At 41.6% G+C, this 13,685-nt stretch overlaps 1 protein-coding gene across 1 annotated transcript in view; it reads right to left on the bottom strand.

Moving 5' to 3' along the window:
- Positions 1–13,685, bottom strand: part of LOC140463205 (uncharacterized) — a 126,800-nt gene that overhangs the window by 76,702 nt on the left and 36,413 nt on the right. The window contains exon 4 of the mRNA XM_072556998.1: positions 5,405–5,466. Within this exon, the coding sequence (XP_072413099.1) occupies positions 5,405–5,466 (62 nt within the window). The remainder of the gene's footprint in view (positions 1–5,404; positions 5,467–13,685) is intronic.

The raw sequence follows: 13,685 nt of genomic DNA, 5'->3' as shown, positions 1-13,685 counted from the left end.
GAGTTGCTCAATAGTATAGCTGAATCCAGAAAGTTAGAAACTAGGAGGAGAAGGAATTTGAGAGTCTTCAGTGCTGCTGTCATTCCATATAATTATGGCTAATCTTCTACTCATTTTCTCTCCATATCCTTTGATGCCTTTAGTATCTAAAATTTATCAATCTTTCTTGAATATACTCAGTCACAGCATTCTGTGGTAATGAATTCCACAGGTTTACCACCTTCTACTGAAGAAATGTTTCCTCATTTTAGTTCTATTTCCACATCTTCAGGCTGTGGTCCCTGGTTGTAGACTCCCAATCATGACATCATTATCCCTGCATCGAGTCTGTCTAGCCCGGTTAGAATTAGATATGTCTCAATTAAATCCCATCGCACTCTAAATATAGGCCCAGTCATACGACAGTACTGCCACCTCTGGTATCATGATTAGAGTGGTGCTGGAAATGCACAGCAGGTCAGACATCATCCAAAGAGCAGGAAAATCAACGTTTTAGGCAGGAGCCCTTTTATCAGGAATCGAGAATTTCTGATATCAGCCTGGTGAGCTTTCCATCCAGTTCTCTCTCCAGTAAGTATATCCCACTCTTAGGTGGGGGCATCCAAAGCTGCACTCAATCCTCCAGGTATGATCTTACGATCTCCCTCAATATGACATTGCTAATTTTGAACAAGTCCACATGCACTGAAAGTCAGAATACCAGCCTAATATCCTAATCGCTTGTTGCACCTGTCTGTTATTTATTAACTGAGATGTAAGCATACTCAGATCCTTTGCACATCCATATTTTCTCATTTATCACTATTTAAATTATACTATTCCTTTTGATTTTAATACTGAAATACACAACTTCATGTTTCACATTATACTGTACCTGCCATGTCTTTGTCCACACACTTGTCTAGATCACCTTCAAGCGTCCTCGCATCCTTCCCTCACCTCACATTCTAACTTAGTTTTGTGTCATCAGCAAACTTGGAAATATTGCATTTTGTTCCTTCAACAGATTCATTACTGTGTAATCATGGGGCCTAAGCAGGATCCTTACAGTACACCATTAGAAACCATCTGCTATCCAGAAAAAAAGACCCTTTTATTCCCACTGTTTTCAGTCTGTCAACTGATTCTTAATTATGCCAGTATATTTACCATCAATCCTGTGTGCTTTAAATTTTGCCCACTAACCTCGTGTAGGAGCTTTCTTGAAATCCAAATATACTATATCTGTTGCTTCTCCCTTATTTATTCTGCTAGCTACTTTCTCAAAAAAAGCTCCAGAAGACTCCATTGCTGCCTCATAGTACCAGGGATCCAGGTTCAATTCCAGCCTTGGGCAACTGTGGGTAGAGTTTGCAAGTTCTCCAGTGTCTGCTTTGGTTTCCTCCAGGTGCTCCAGTTTCCTCCCACATTCCAAGGATGTGCAGGTTAAGTGGATTGGCCATGCTAAATTGCCCAGTGTCCAGGAATGTGCAGTTTAGGTGGGTTAGGCAGGGGAAATATAGGGTTATAGGCAGAGTGTAGTGGGGTGGAGTCTAGGTGGGATGCACCTCAGAGAATCAGTGTTGACTTGTTGGACTGAATGACCTGTTTCCACACAATAGGGATTCTATGATTAATTAAGCATGATTTCCCTTTTATAAACCCATGCTGAATTTGTCAAACCCGATTTATGCTTTCCAAGTATTCTGTTAATCACAGAATATAAAATGCTTTTATAATAGCATTTATCCCACTACTGATGTTAGGCAAACTGGTCTGAAATCCAGTTTCTTTTTATCTTCCTCTTTTTTGAAATAGTGGAGGTTAAATCCAATTTTAATGCAAGAAGCTACCAGCAGCAGCTTTGGCATTAATGTCACAGACATGTGGTAAGCATGCTCCCTGAAGTTGCACTGGCAGCAAACCCAGGTAGAGAGAACTTTAAAAAAAAAGGGGTTTACAGCTGGGTTGGAAATCTAAAGGACCAAGGATGAGTTGAGTCAGGAGTGTAAAGCTATGAAAGGATAGGGAGACAGGGGGATAAATAGTAGTGATGGAGGAGAAATCATTTAAAATGTCAGATAGGATTGGGGTTAGGAAGGGAAATTTAAGAAATCAGTAGGTTAATGGGAACAGAGCAGAGGTAAAAAGGTGAGATATTTGTATCATCAATAATCACAGGTGAGACAAGCACTACAAGGACACGGACACTAACACAAACAGAGAAAATACAGGAGACTGAAGAAGGCAGGGATTGCCTGATGATGTAGGGTGGTGTTAGACAATGGGAGCAGAGCAGAGGAGCCAGAATAAGATGATTAAACAGCAGAAAGGCAAAGTGTCCTCAGGCACACAGTTCAGCTAAGTGGTCAGAGTACTGTAATTTGAAATGGTATATTTTGTGTAAACTATATATACACCTATATTTATCTCCTTACTGTATGCTATATCTTAGCCACGAGTTGTTGAATATCAGTTCCTAGACAACCAAGACAAATTGCTAGTACCAAATCTTTAGAAGCAGAAGGGTATTAGCAAAATTCCAGATTAATTATAGAATTGCTTCCACTAATTTGGATGCTTTTGTGATGCAGTGAGTGCTTTTGCACAATGTGATTTCCCTTTACATGCAATCACTGGTAGGATACACAACATGAAACAAATTGTTTTAATTAGTTCCAAGGGGAGTTACGAGTTAATGCTGCACCTTGTAAAAGCAACACAAATACAAAACAAGAACACTGAAAACAGATTTGCCAGCGCTGTAATGGGAAGCCTTCAGAAATGAGATAACGAGTTTCCAGAGAAAGTGTATTCCTGTTAGGGTGAAAGGAAAGGCTGGATGACTACAGAGATTGAGGGTGGATAAATCCCCAGGACCTGATCAGGTGTACCCTCGAACTCTGTGCAAAGCTAGGAAAGTGATTGCTAGGCCTCTTGCTGAGATATTTGTATCATCAATAATCACAGGTGAGGTGCCAGAAGACTGGAAGCTGGCTAACGTGGTGCCACTGTTTAAGAAGGGTAGTAAGGACAAGCCACGGAACTATAGACCAGTGAGCCTGACGTCGGTGGTGGGCAAGTTATTGGAGGGAATCCTGAGGGACAGGATGTACGTGTATTTGGAAAGGCAAGGACTGATTAGGGATGGTCAACATGACTTTGCGCGTGGGAAATCACGCCTCACAAACATGATTGAGTTTTTTGAAGTAGTAACAAAGATGATTGAGGAGGGCAGAGCAGTAGATGTGATCGATATGGACTTCAATAAGGCGTTTGACAAGTTTCCCCATGGGAGACTGGTTAGCAAGGTGAGATCTCACGGGATACAGGGTGAACTCGCCATTTGAATACAAAACTGGCTCAAAGGTAGAAGACAGGGGGTAGTGGTGGAGGGTTGTTTTTCAGACTGGAGGTCTGTAACCAGTGGAGTACCACAAGGATCGGTGCTGGGTCCTCTACATTCCATCATTTGCATAAATAATTTGGATGCGAGCATGGGAGGTACAGTTAATAAGTTTGCAGATGACACCAAAATTGGAGGTGTAGTGGACAGCGAAGGAGGTGACCTTAGATTACAACAGGATCCTGATCAGATGGACCAATGGGTCAAGAAGTGGCAGATGGAGTTTAATTCAGATAAATGTGAGGTGCTGCATTTTGGGAAAGCAAATCTTAGCAGGACTTATACAGTTAATAGTAAGGCCCTCGAGAGTGTTGAACAGAGAGTGTTGCCAGGTTTGGAGGATTTGAGTTATGGTGAGAGGCTGAACAGGCTGGGACTGTTTTCCCTGAAGCATCAGAGGCTGAGCAGTTACTTTATAGAGGTTTACAAAATTATGAGGTGCACGGATAGGATAAATAGACAAAGTCTTTTCCCTTGGGTCGGGGAGTCCAGATCTAGACAGCATCGGTTTAGGGTGAGAGGGGAAAGCTATAAAAGGGAGCTAAGGGGCAACTTTTTCACACAGACGGTGATACATATATGGAATGAGCTACCAGAGGAAGTGGTAGAGGCTGGTACAATTGCAACATTTAAAAGGCTTTTAGACAGGTATATGAATAGGAAGGGTTTGGAGGGATATGGGCCAGGTGCTAGCATGTGAGACTAGATTGGGTTGGAATATCTGGTCGGCATGGACGGGTTGAACCGAAGGGTCTGTTTCCATGCTGTACATCTCTAGGAGTCCATGAAATGATTTATTTTGTAGACAATGTAGGCATAATGGGTGAGATGGCCTCCTTCTGCACCATAACAATTCTGTGATTCTGTTTTATTTTAAGTACAACTATAGGTCACAATACATTAAAAAGTTAGAATAATTCTCTGTGTTAGTCAGTTTGCCCAAAATAAACAGCATACTTAGACACTATGATTTTCAACCAGACATTTACGTAAATAAACAATGGCTATCATCTTTGGCCATTATAAGTGCCTACTGATTTTAAAACCAGTTTAAAAGTGGTGGTGATTGTTTCCAGTTGAATGCATTTATTGTTCTGTTGGAAATTTCCAGAGTTGCAACTATTGTTTACCACATATGTGAACAGTTTATGAAATGGACTCCGCTTCAGTACACAGATCGGCTTGTAGTTTGGAGTTGCTCTGTAAACTTCATTGGAAACCCATATCCAATTGTACTCATGTAATGATGCTGCATTGCAAATCAGTTGTTTCTCTATTCCTATTAATTATAAACTGGCCAGAAAATTTGTCAGAAAACTATCCACTTAAAAACTTTATAGTGTCTAGAAACAGAGATGGACAAGACCATACGGCAATTTGAAACCAGTATGAAAATTTTTAAACTGAGGCAGTGTCAGTCCAGCTTCTAAAAAAAAATCGAGTACAGGGATGATGGGCTAACAGATCTCATTGCGAGCTAAATAAAGACAGCAGAAGTTGGATAAGCTTGATGAAAGTTGGGAGACCAGTCAAGACAGCAATGGGCTAACTGAAAATAGTGGTAATAAAAACATGATTTCTACTGTATCTTTGATCAATTACACCAACATAAGCCAACTTAGTGCTGATAAGAAATCAAAACAGTTTGTATGGGTCATTTATACTCTCAAACAGCTGTTAAAAGATATCAGTATGGTATTCTCAAAGCCTTAGAAGAATTCTGAAGTGAACATTCTTTGACACTATGTAGTTGCACTTGGCAGTAAAAGATAAAAAGTATAGAATATGCTAGTTCATGCTTAGTACAATGGCACTTTTGGTTGCAAGCTCCTGTAAGTATTCAAAATAATGCATTATATACATTCAATACCTTTAATGGATTTCCATTACAGGCTCAGAAAGTGTGTATGAGAAAAGAATGGGTTTGGCTAGAAAGCAGTGGCAGACTCTTCAAATGTGTGAAAGAAGGGAAAAGGAGGTTAGGTATTTAATGAATAATGAAATCTAACCAATACTTACATCTTCCTGTTTGACCAGTGCAATTTTGTTGATGATATCTTTGAAGATATCACGATATTTAGCTGCAGAAAAGTAAAAATTTATTTTAGTACTGTGGTGGTACACTCAGTCCAACTTTAAACATAGAACAATTACTCTGGAAATATATAGTGTTTAACGTTGCACAAATTGTGAAGATAGGTACTATAAGAAGAATTGATACATTGCCCACTTTGCTCAATGTCTTATCATTTGTTTCTTACATGTCAATAATCCTAATCTGATAATTTGTGCCATAGGAATTAGCTGATGAGAAATGCTATTGGACATACTTTTAAAGCAATTGCTCCGTAAATCGCAGAAATCTTAACAGAATTGAAGAGAGATCTGAAGATACATATTCTTAGAAATGCAAAAGTGTGGCTTTAAACAAATTTCAAGTATTGTTCTTAAAACTCCTCCTACTCACCATCAGCACTCTATTATTGTGGACATGATAACTCATGTACAGTAATTAACATTAATTATCACAACATCTAAAATGGGGATTCAGCTTTTCAGATTTCTCCAATGCTGTACAAGTCCATCTCTATTTCTGAGAGGCTGAGTCTGTGTGTGTCTCTCTCTCCCTTCCCCCATAAAGGGGAGTCAGTCATGTAAGTGTTTATTACCCTTCCCTCTCAAATGAAAATACAACAATAATCCATATATACTGATTTATTTAAATAACACTTATGATCATTTCTATTGTATGCAGAGAAATAAATGGGAGCTTGAAATTATGAAAAAAGGCTAACAAAAGTGAGTTTCTTTGCCACTGAAACAGAGATGTTTACAGGATGATCAATGAAAGTCAAACCATACTTAAAAGCCAATGTGTACTCCCATTTGATCTACTCCAATGTATGTATACTCCAATTTGACAACAGAAGATAACTGCTAATTTGTAAAAAGATTAGGCCTCGATATGAACTAAGAAATCCATGCTTATTGCCTGAGGATTCTGAAGACCAGATCAATGTTCCAACATACTAGATTAGTGCTAATTTAATCCCTATATATTGATGCAGCCACAGTGTCTTCCTATTTCAAGTTGTGTTCTTCCATAACAGTACTATGACATGCACAGATGACATACACATGCTTTTGAAAGACTGTAGTTCATATTATTTGCATAGAATCCCTCCAGTGATGAAACAGGCCATTCGGCCCAATAAGTCCACACTGACCCTCCAAAGAGTAACCCACTCAGAATCATTCCCCTACCCTATTATTCTATATTTACCCCTGACTAATGCACCTAATCTACACATTCTTGAACACTATGGGCAATTTAACATGACCAATTCACCTAACCTGCACATCTTTGGACTGTGGGAGGAAACTGGAGTACCTGTAAGAAACCCACACAGACATGTTATCATAGCTTGATTCAGTTGGTCAGGATCTTGTCTAATTGAGTGGGTGGTCAACTGTCAACACATTAAGAAATAAATCAGAAAATGGCATTTGGATTTTTTTTTGTAAAAATCTTTATTGGCAAATTTTTTTAGCTTTATAAAAATATATAAAATTATTGAAAAATACAATCAATAACAAACATTAGTATACTAAAAAGAAAAAACCACAAATTACAATACAACTACTGTCTACTAACTACTAACCTACCCCATAATACAAAACAAACCCTAACACTATGCAAAGCAACATCAATAAATAAGTAAATAACTAATAGATCAAAAAAGAACAGCAAAAAACAAAAAAAACACAATACAGAACAGCTATGCGCAAACCTCCCAAACAAAGGAAGGGGTGCATTGTATATATACCCATATTTACTCAGGAGACCCCTCCAGGGCCCAGAACTCGACAAACCTAACCATCCTGGTTAAACAAATGTCCTAGTTAAGATAGCTGACAAATCTATATCCAAATAACTCAAATAGGGCTGCCATGTCTTATAAAAATGGCCTGTTGCGTGGTGCACCATGTTTGTAAAAAAGTCCAAGGGAATGTGCTCCATAAATTAATTTCTGCCATCCCAGCAAGCCTGGCAGGTTCTCAGGCACCCAATTCATCAGAATATTCTTCCGTGCACAGTATGCAAGAATATTAAATAGTTTCTTCCCATGCCAGTCCAAAGATAGTAAACTCAGTAGACCTAAGAGGAAAGATATCAGGCCCACTTTGACTTCAGTCCTCAATACCCTCCCTATCTCTCCTGCCACAGCGCTCCAATAAACACAGAGCCTGTGGCATGTTGAGAAGCAATGGGTAAGAGTACCTACACTTAGTTTACATTTGGGGCACACTGAAGATGCCCCATTTTAAACTTCACCAGACGGTCCGATGTCAGATGAACCCTGTGCATAACTTGTAACTGCGTAGCGCATGTCCTATTACAGATTGGGATCTTTCGAGCATTCTCCCATGTTTCAGAAGAGATCTCCACTCCTAGCTCTTGCTCGGTTAATATCCTGCCAGGCCCTGCCATCCAGCAGGCAATAGAGGGCACTAACCAAAAGGGTGCTTGTGGAACACAGCAACAACCTCTCTGTATCGGGCTTATAGGGCTCAGTGAGAAGTGTATTCTTCTTCTGAATGAAATCCCTAACCTGAAAAAAATGGAAAAGGTCTCTGCTGGGCAACCCATATTTGCAGCTCAGTTGCTCAAAAGACATCATAACCTCCCCTTCAAACAAGTCTCCCAAACTAGAAACTCCTCTCGCCGCCCATAGTTTGAACCCTGAGTCTATCATCCCTGGCATGCCAACTATAGGTGTAAGTGGCAAAGTCTTGGATAAGCAACCCTCACTCTGACGCATCGCCCTCCAAGCCATAACTGTCCTAATGTCAATGGGGTTCCGGAAGTGGTCCATAACGGTCCTCATCTTATCCATGAACAACAGGTTAATAAGAGGGCACTTTGCCTGGGAGGTCTCAATATCCAGCCATATTGAGTTTGGATCGTTACCTCCCAATCGGAGACAAATGACAGCAGGGAACTCAAATGGATACCTCCTGATGTCTGGGAAATCAACTCCTCCCCCTCCATGAGGCAACTGCAATTTAGTAATTTTGATGAGGAGCCGCCCATGATGCCAGGCAAAGGAACCAAACCATCCCATAAGCTTCCACAGCATTGACCTGGGAAACATTACAGGGAGCATATACAAACAAGGAAGAACATTCATCTTAATGAGAGATTAGATTAGATTACTTTAGTGTGGAAACAGGCCCTTCGGCCCAACAAGTCCACACCGACCCGCCGAAGGACAACCCACCCATAACCCGACATTTACCCCTTACCTAACAGTATGGACAATTTAGCATGGCCAATTCACCTGACTTGCACATCTTTAGACTGTATTCTGCCCAGCCATAAAATTGGAAGAGCCTCCCATCTTTGGAGATCCTGCCTAACATTTTTGAGCAAGTGAACAAAGACGGTCGGAATAATAGATCAAACTTGAGGGTAATAAAAATCCTAAGTATCGGAATCCTGCCAGTGACCACTTAAAAGAGAACTTAGGGGCACCTTCAACTTCTGGCACATTCTTGAGGCTCCCCAAAGGCATAACCTCAGATTTTGTAATGTTAATTTTGCAAAGCCTGAAATAGCTCCAAATGAATTGATACATTGTATCAAATGGGGTACAGAGGTCATCAGGTTCGATAAAAACAGACGGACATCATCTGCATAGTGTAATCTTGTGTGCCCTCGATCCCACTTCTGGAGCTGTTATGTGGGCGTTCTGACGAATGGCCTCTGCCAGCGACTCTGTCACCAACGTTAAGAACAACGGTGAGAGGGGACAGCCTTGTTTACTACCCCTACCAATCCTAAAATTCTCAGGCTTCACCCTGTTGGTGATCACTGTGGCCAGAGGGTGGCGATATAAAACCTCCACCCACGTAGCAAAGACCCCACCCAACCCAAACTGTTGTAATACATAAAAAGATATTGCCATTTCACCTGGCCAAGAGCTTTCTCTGCATCTAAGGAAATCACCAACCCTTGAATCGATCGTTGCTGACAAACTTGGACCATATTCAGCAATCTTCTAATATTATTAGAGGACCTACAGCCCCTTATAAAGCATTTCTGGTCCTCTTTAACAATAAGGGGCAACACCTTTTCCAATCTCAGCGCCAGGATCTTGGACAGAATCTTGAAATCTGAATTTGAGAGAGAGAGATGGGCCTGTATGAGGCACTATCCTCAAGAAAATTATTAGCTTCTCTCAAAGATGGTGGTAGGCATTCATGCATATAGGTGTGATTTTACATCTCCAACATCGGCCCTGACAGAATCCCTATAAACTCCTTATAAAACTCACCCAGGAGACCATCAGGGCCAGGCGTTTTCCCACTCTGAAGTTGCCTAGATGCCTCCTGTATTTCCTGAACTGTCAAGGGGGCATTAAGGAGAGAGGCCTGTTCCAAGGTTACCCTGGGAGGTCCAGGTTCTTAAAAAAGGCCTACATTTTAACCCTCCTGTCCTCGCAACCTTCAGACCGATACAATTAAGAGTAAAAACTCCAAAAAGCCTCATTAATCTTTTTAGCATCATATGTAAGGACCTCAGCACTGTCTCTGATTGCGCTAATGGATTGGGGAGCGTACTTTTTCCTAGCTAGGTATGCTAAATACTTCCCTGGCCTATCCTCATAGTTGAACAGCCTTTGTCTAGCAAAAGCAAGCTCTTTCTTTGCATTTTGTGTCAGTATTGAATTCAAGGCAACCCGGAGAGCCGCGATCCACTGTGGCTTAATCATCGAAGGCCACGCAAAATGTGCTGCCTCGGTGGCTTTCAACTTGCATCGCTGCTGTTCCTCCTTTTGTCATTTTTGGCTAGCCGAATAGGAAATAGCTAATCCCCTAGCAAAGGCTTAGCAGTCTCCCATAGCATAGATGGACAACCAGCCGTGCCTGAGTTGATAGTCAAGAATTCCTGAAACTCCTTCAAAAAGGTATTCCACAAATTTGGAATCCTTAAGGAGAAAAGGGCCCACGTGCCAGTGCCGCAAATCTAGCCCCCTCACTCTTGGCCTTAACTTCCAAACATACCACCGCGTACACCTATATTCCCAATTTTACAACCCGTAATCAAATCCAGAATGGCCGAGGGAGCCAGAAGGAAGTCAATCCTCACGTGACATTTATATGGGTTTGCAAAAAAAAGGTGAAGTCCCTGCCGGTAGGGTGAAGACATCTCCAAATATCCACCAGCCCCAACTCCTCGCATAAGTCAGCCACCTGTTTGCCCTGCGAAGAAATAGTTGGGGACCCGTTAGGCATCCTGTCCACTGTCAGATCCAAAAGACAATTAAAATCTCCCCCTATAATAATGTGCTCTGTTCCAAAGGCACTCAGCTTAGAGAAAGCAGTAGTCAAAAATTTGAGGGGATGCATCAGAGGACAGTAGACATTTAAAATGCCATATTCCTCCCTATGTATCAAGGCTTTAAGTATCACAAACCGTCCCTGCTCATCTTTCACCTGCTCTAATAATGTGAACAGAATTTTTTTCTGGATAAATACTGCCACTCCCCTACTTTTAATAGTAGGGGGTGAAAAGATTACCCGGTCATAAACCCCCTGTTGTAACTTCAGGTGTTCCCCATCATCAAAATGGGTTTCCTGGACAAAGTGATATCAACCCTTTCCCCCTTAAGGCTAGAAAACACTTTTCTTCTTTTAACAGGCGGATGACTTCCCTTGATGTTCCAGATGCACCATTTAATAAGATGCTGCACTATATCCTCTTTCAGAGACCCTTGAACCCCTGGAAGGGGGAACCTTGCTTACAAAGCGCTGAGCACAAGTAAATAAAGACTCAGAGTCGAAGAATTATTTATACAAAAACTACTCTATCATAACTCCAAACAACTATTACTACCAAAAGGCTACAAAGAAAGCCAACTATAAAACCCTGAATGGAAGACTCTTCCCCCTGCCCATAGGGGGGCACTCACCCTACCCATCCCTTCCTTCACAGCACCTTCAAACCCAGACTGTGCCCCAGCCTTAGGCCAGAAAAAAAAAGGATGATCCTTAAATCAAACAGAAAAAAGACAAAGTCAGGATGAGCACTCCACCCATTCCTGGCTTCATGTCACCCCTACTTGTGACTAAAAAGAGAAACAGAACAAACAAAAAGAAGAGAGACAACAAAGAACATTCACAAAATTTCCCATTATAAAATCCAGTTTTATATCAAAAAAGGAACAACTTATTCCAAGTTTTGTTTCCCCCTTTCCAAAAAAAGAAATTATTAGGGAGAAAGAAAGGAATAAAAAAAACATGGAGAAGGAAGGAAAAGAGGATGAACATTAACCGTATTCTTCAGGCCATTCCAACTATTTTAAAGCGTCTATAAAGTTTTTAGCTTTATCCGCTGAGTCAAACGTATAAACTGAGTCCTTGTGGCTGAAACGGAGCACTGCAGGGTACTTCAGAACGTACTGGATGTCCAGGTTCTTCAGCCTCCTGTTAACTTCATCGAAGGACTTCCTCTTTCGAATTAAAGCTGCCGAGAAATCCTGGAAAAACATGATTTTTTCACCCTTTCTCCAGCAGTGCCTATGGATCATTTCCCAGTAATCTGGATGCTTCTATTACTTCTTGCTTGTCCTTATATGGCACCGCACCGGACCTGACCTGTGCACTTTAACCCAATAAGCCCTTTCAATCTGCAGCCTGCTGGACTCTATTTTCAAGGTCATCGATATGGTCTCCCAAGACCCACACCTCTCACTCCAGCACCTGAACCCGATTGGATGAGGGCTCCATCACAGTTTCTGAAGGCCTTAGTTCGACTCTCCACCTCCTTCAGCCACTCCCCCGAGGCCCTGGATCTTCTGTTCATGCTTCTGCAGCACAGATGCAATAGGTTGGACCTGGGCACAAATCTCCCCACAGATCTCTTCAATCGCAGCCTCAACCTTCAAGGTAAGTCTTTCCATCACCACAGCCAATGCCTGAGAGTCTGTCAGGTCCGTTGGGGGGGGGGGGGGATTCAGGAGAGGCTGCTGTTGCTGCTGTCTCTGGTATGTCTGGTGCTGCAGGGGAGTGTCCTCCCTGCTGCTGTTTGCTCGCTCCTTTTCCCTTTGGCATCCTCCCACTCCCAAATGTTAACAAATATGTGTTCTGTAAGGTTTTAAACTAATAATTCCACCACATAAGTTGGCCAGGGATGGCAAAAAACACCAGTATGACTTGACTGTTAAGCAGAGTTGTCCACAGCAGTTCTACAGAATCGCTGCCATCTTGCCAAGTCGGCGTTTGGATTCTTAAGCAGTTTGTTTGTTTTTACAATTTAAAGTGTGAGGTGTTGCATTTTGGAAAGGCAAATCAGGGCAGGACTTAGTCACTTAATGGTAAGGTCCTGAGCAGTGTTACTGAATAAAGAGACCTTGGAGTGCAGATTCATTGTTCCTTGAAAGTAGAGTTCCAGGTGGATAGGATAGTGTAGGCGGCATTTGGTAAGCTTGCCATTATTGGTCAGACTTTGAGTACAGGGGGTTGGACGCTCACACTGCAGTTGCACAGAACATTGACTAGGCCACTTTTGGAATACTGCATTCAATTCTGATCTTTCTGCTGTAAGAAAGATGTTGTGAAACCAGAAAAGGGTTCAGAAAAGATTTTCAGGGATGTTGCCAGGGTCGGAGGATTTGAGCTACCGGGTGAGGCTGAATAGGCTAGGGCTGTTTTCCTTGGAGCGTCAGAGGCTGAGGGGCGACCTTATAGAGGTTTATAAATTCATGAGGAGAAATGGTTAGGATAAATAGACAAATTCTTTTCCCTGGGGTGGGGGAGTTCAGAACTAGAGGGCATAGGTTTAAGGTGAGAGGGGAAAGATTTAAAAGGGACATAAGGCAGAACATTTTCATACAGAGGATGATGTGTGTATGGAATGAGCTACCTGAGGAAATGGTGGAGGCTGGTACAACTCCAATATTTAAAAGGATGGGTATACGAATAGGAAGGGTTTAGAGGGATATGGGCCAAATGAGACTAGATTAATTTAGGATATCCGGTTGGTGTGGACAAGTTGAGCCGTAGCGTCTGTTTCCATGCTGTACAGTTCTATAACTCTATAAAAGTGGAACTATGTGGTCACTTAGTGGTTCCACAAAACTTTGCTGGAAGCTGGCTTTTGAAAAATTTGTGGGAGATGCTGGCAGCAGCTGTTATTTTAAAGAAACACAAGTGCCCAGCAGCAGATATCTGGATTGATTCTAAGTGGTAATTTTACAATGAACCAAGGGGAGAGACATAAGATAGAACTTGTACC

This window comes from Chiloscyllium punctatum, chromosome 37, assembly GCF_047496795.1.
Source record: "Chiloscyllium punctatum isolate Juve2018m chromosome 37, sChiPun1.3, whole genome shotgun sequence".
NCBI lineage: Eukaryota > Metazoa > Chordata > Chondrichthyes > Orectolobiformes > Hemiscylliidae > Chiloscyllium > Chiloscyllium punctatum.
This window is presented reverse-complemented; position numbering and strand designations above follow the sequence as displayed.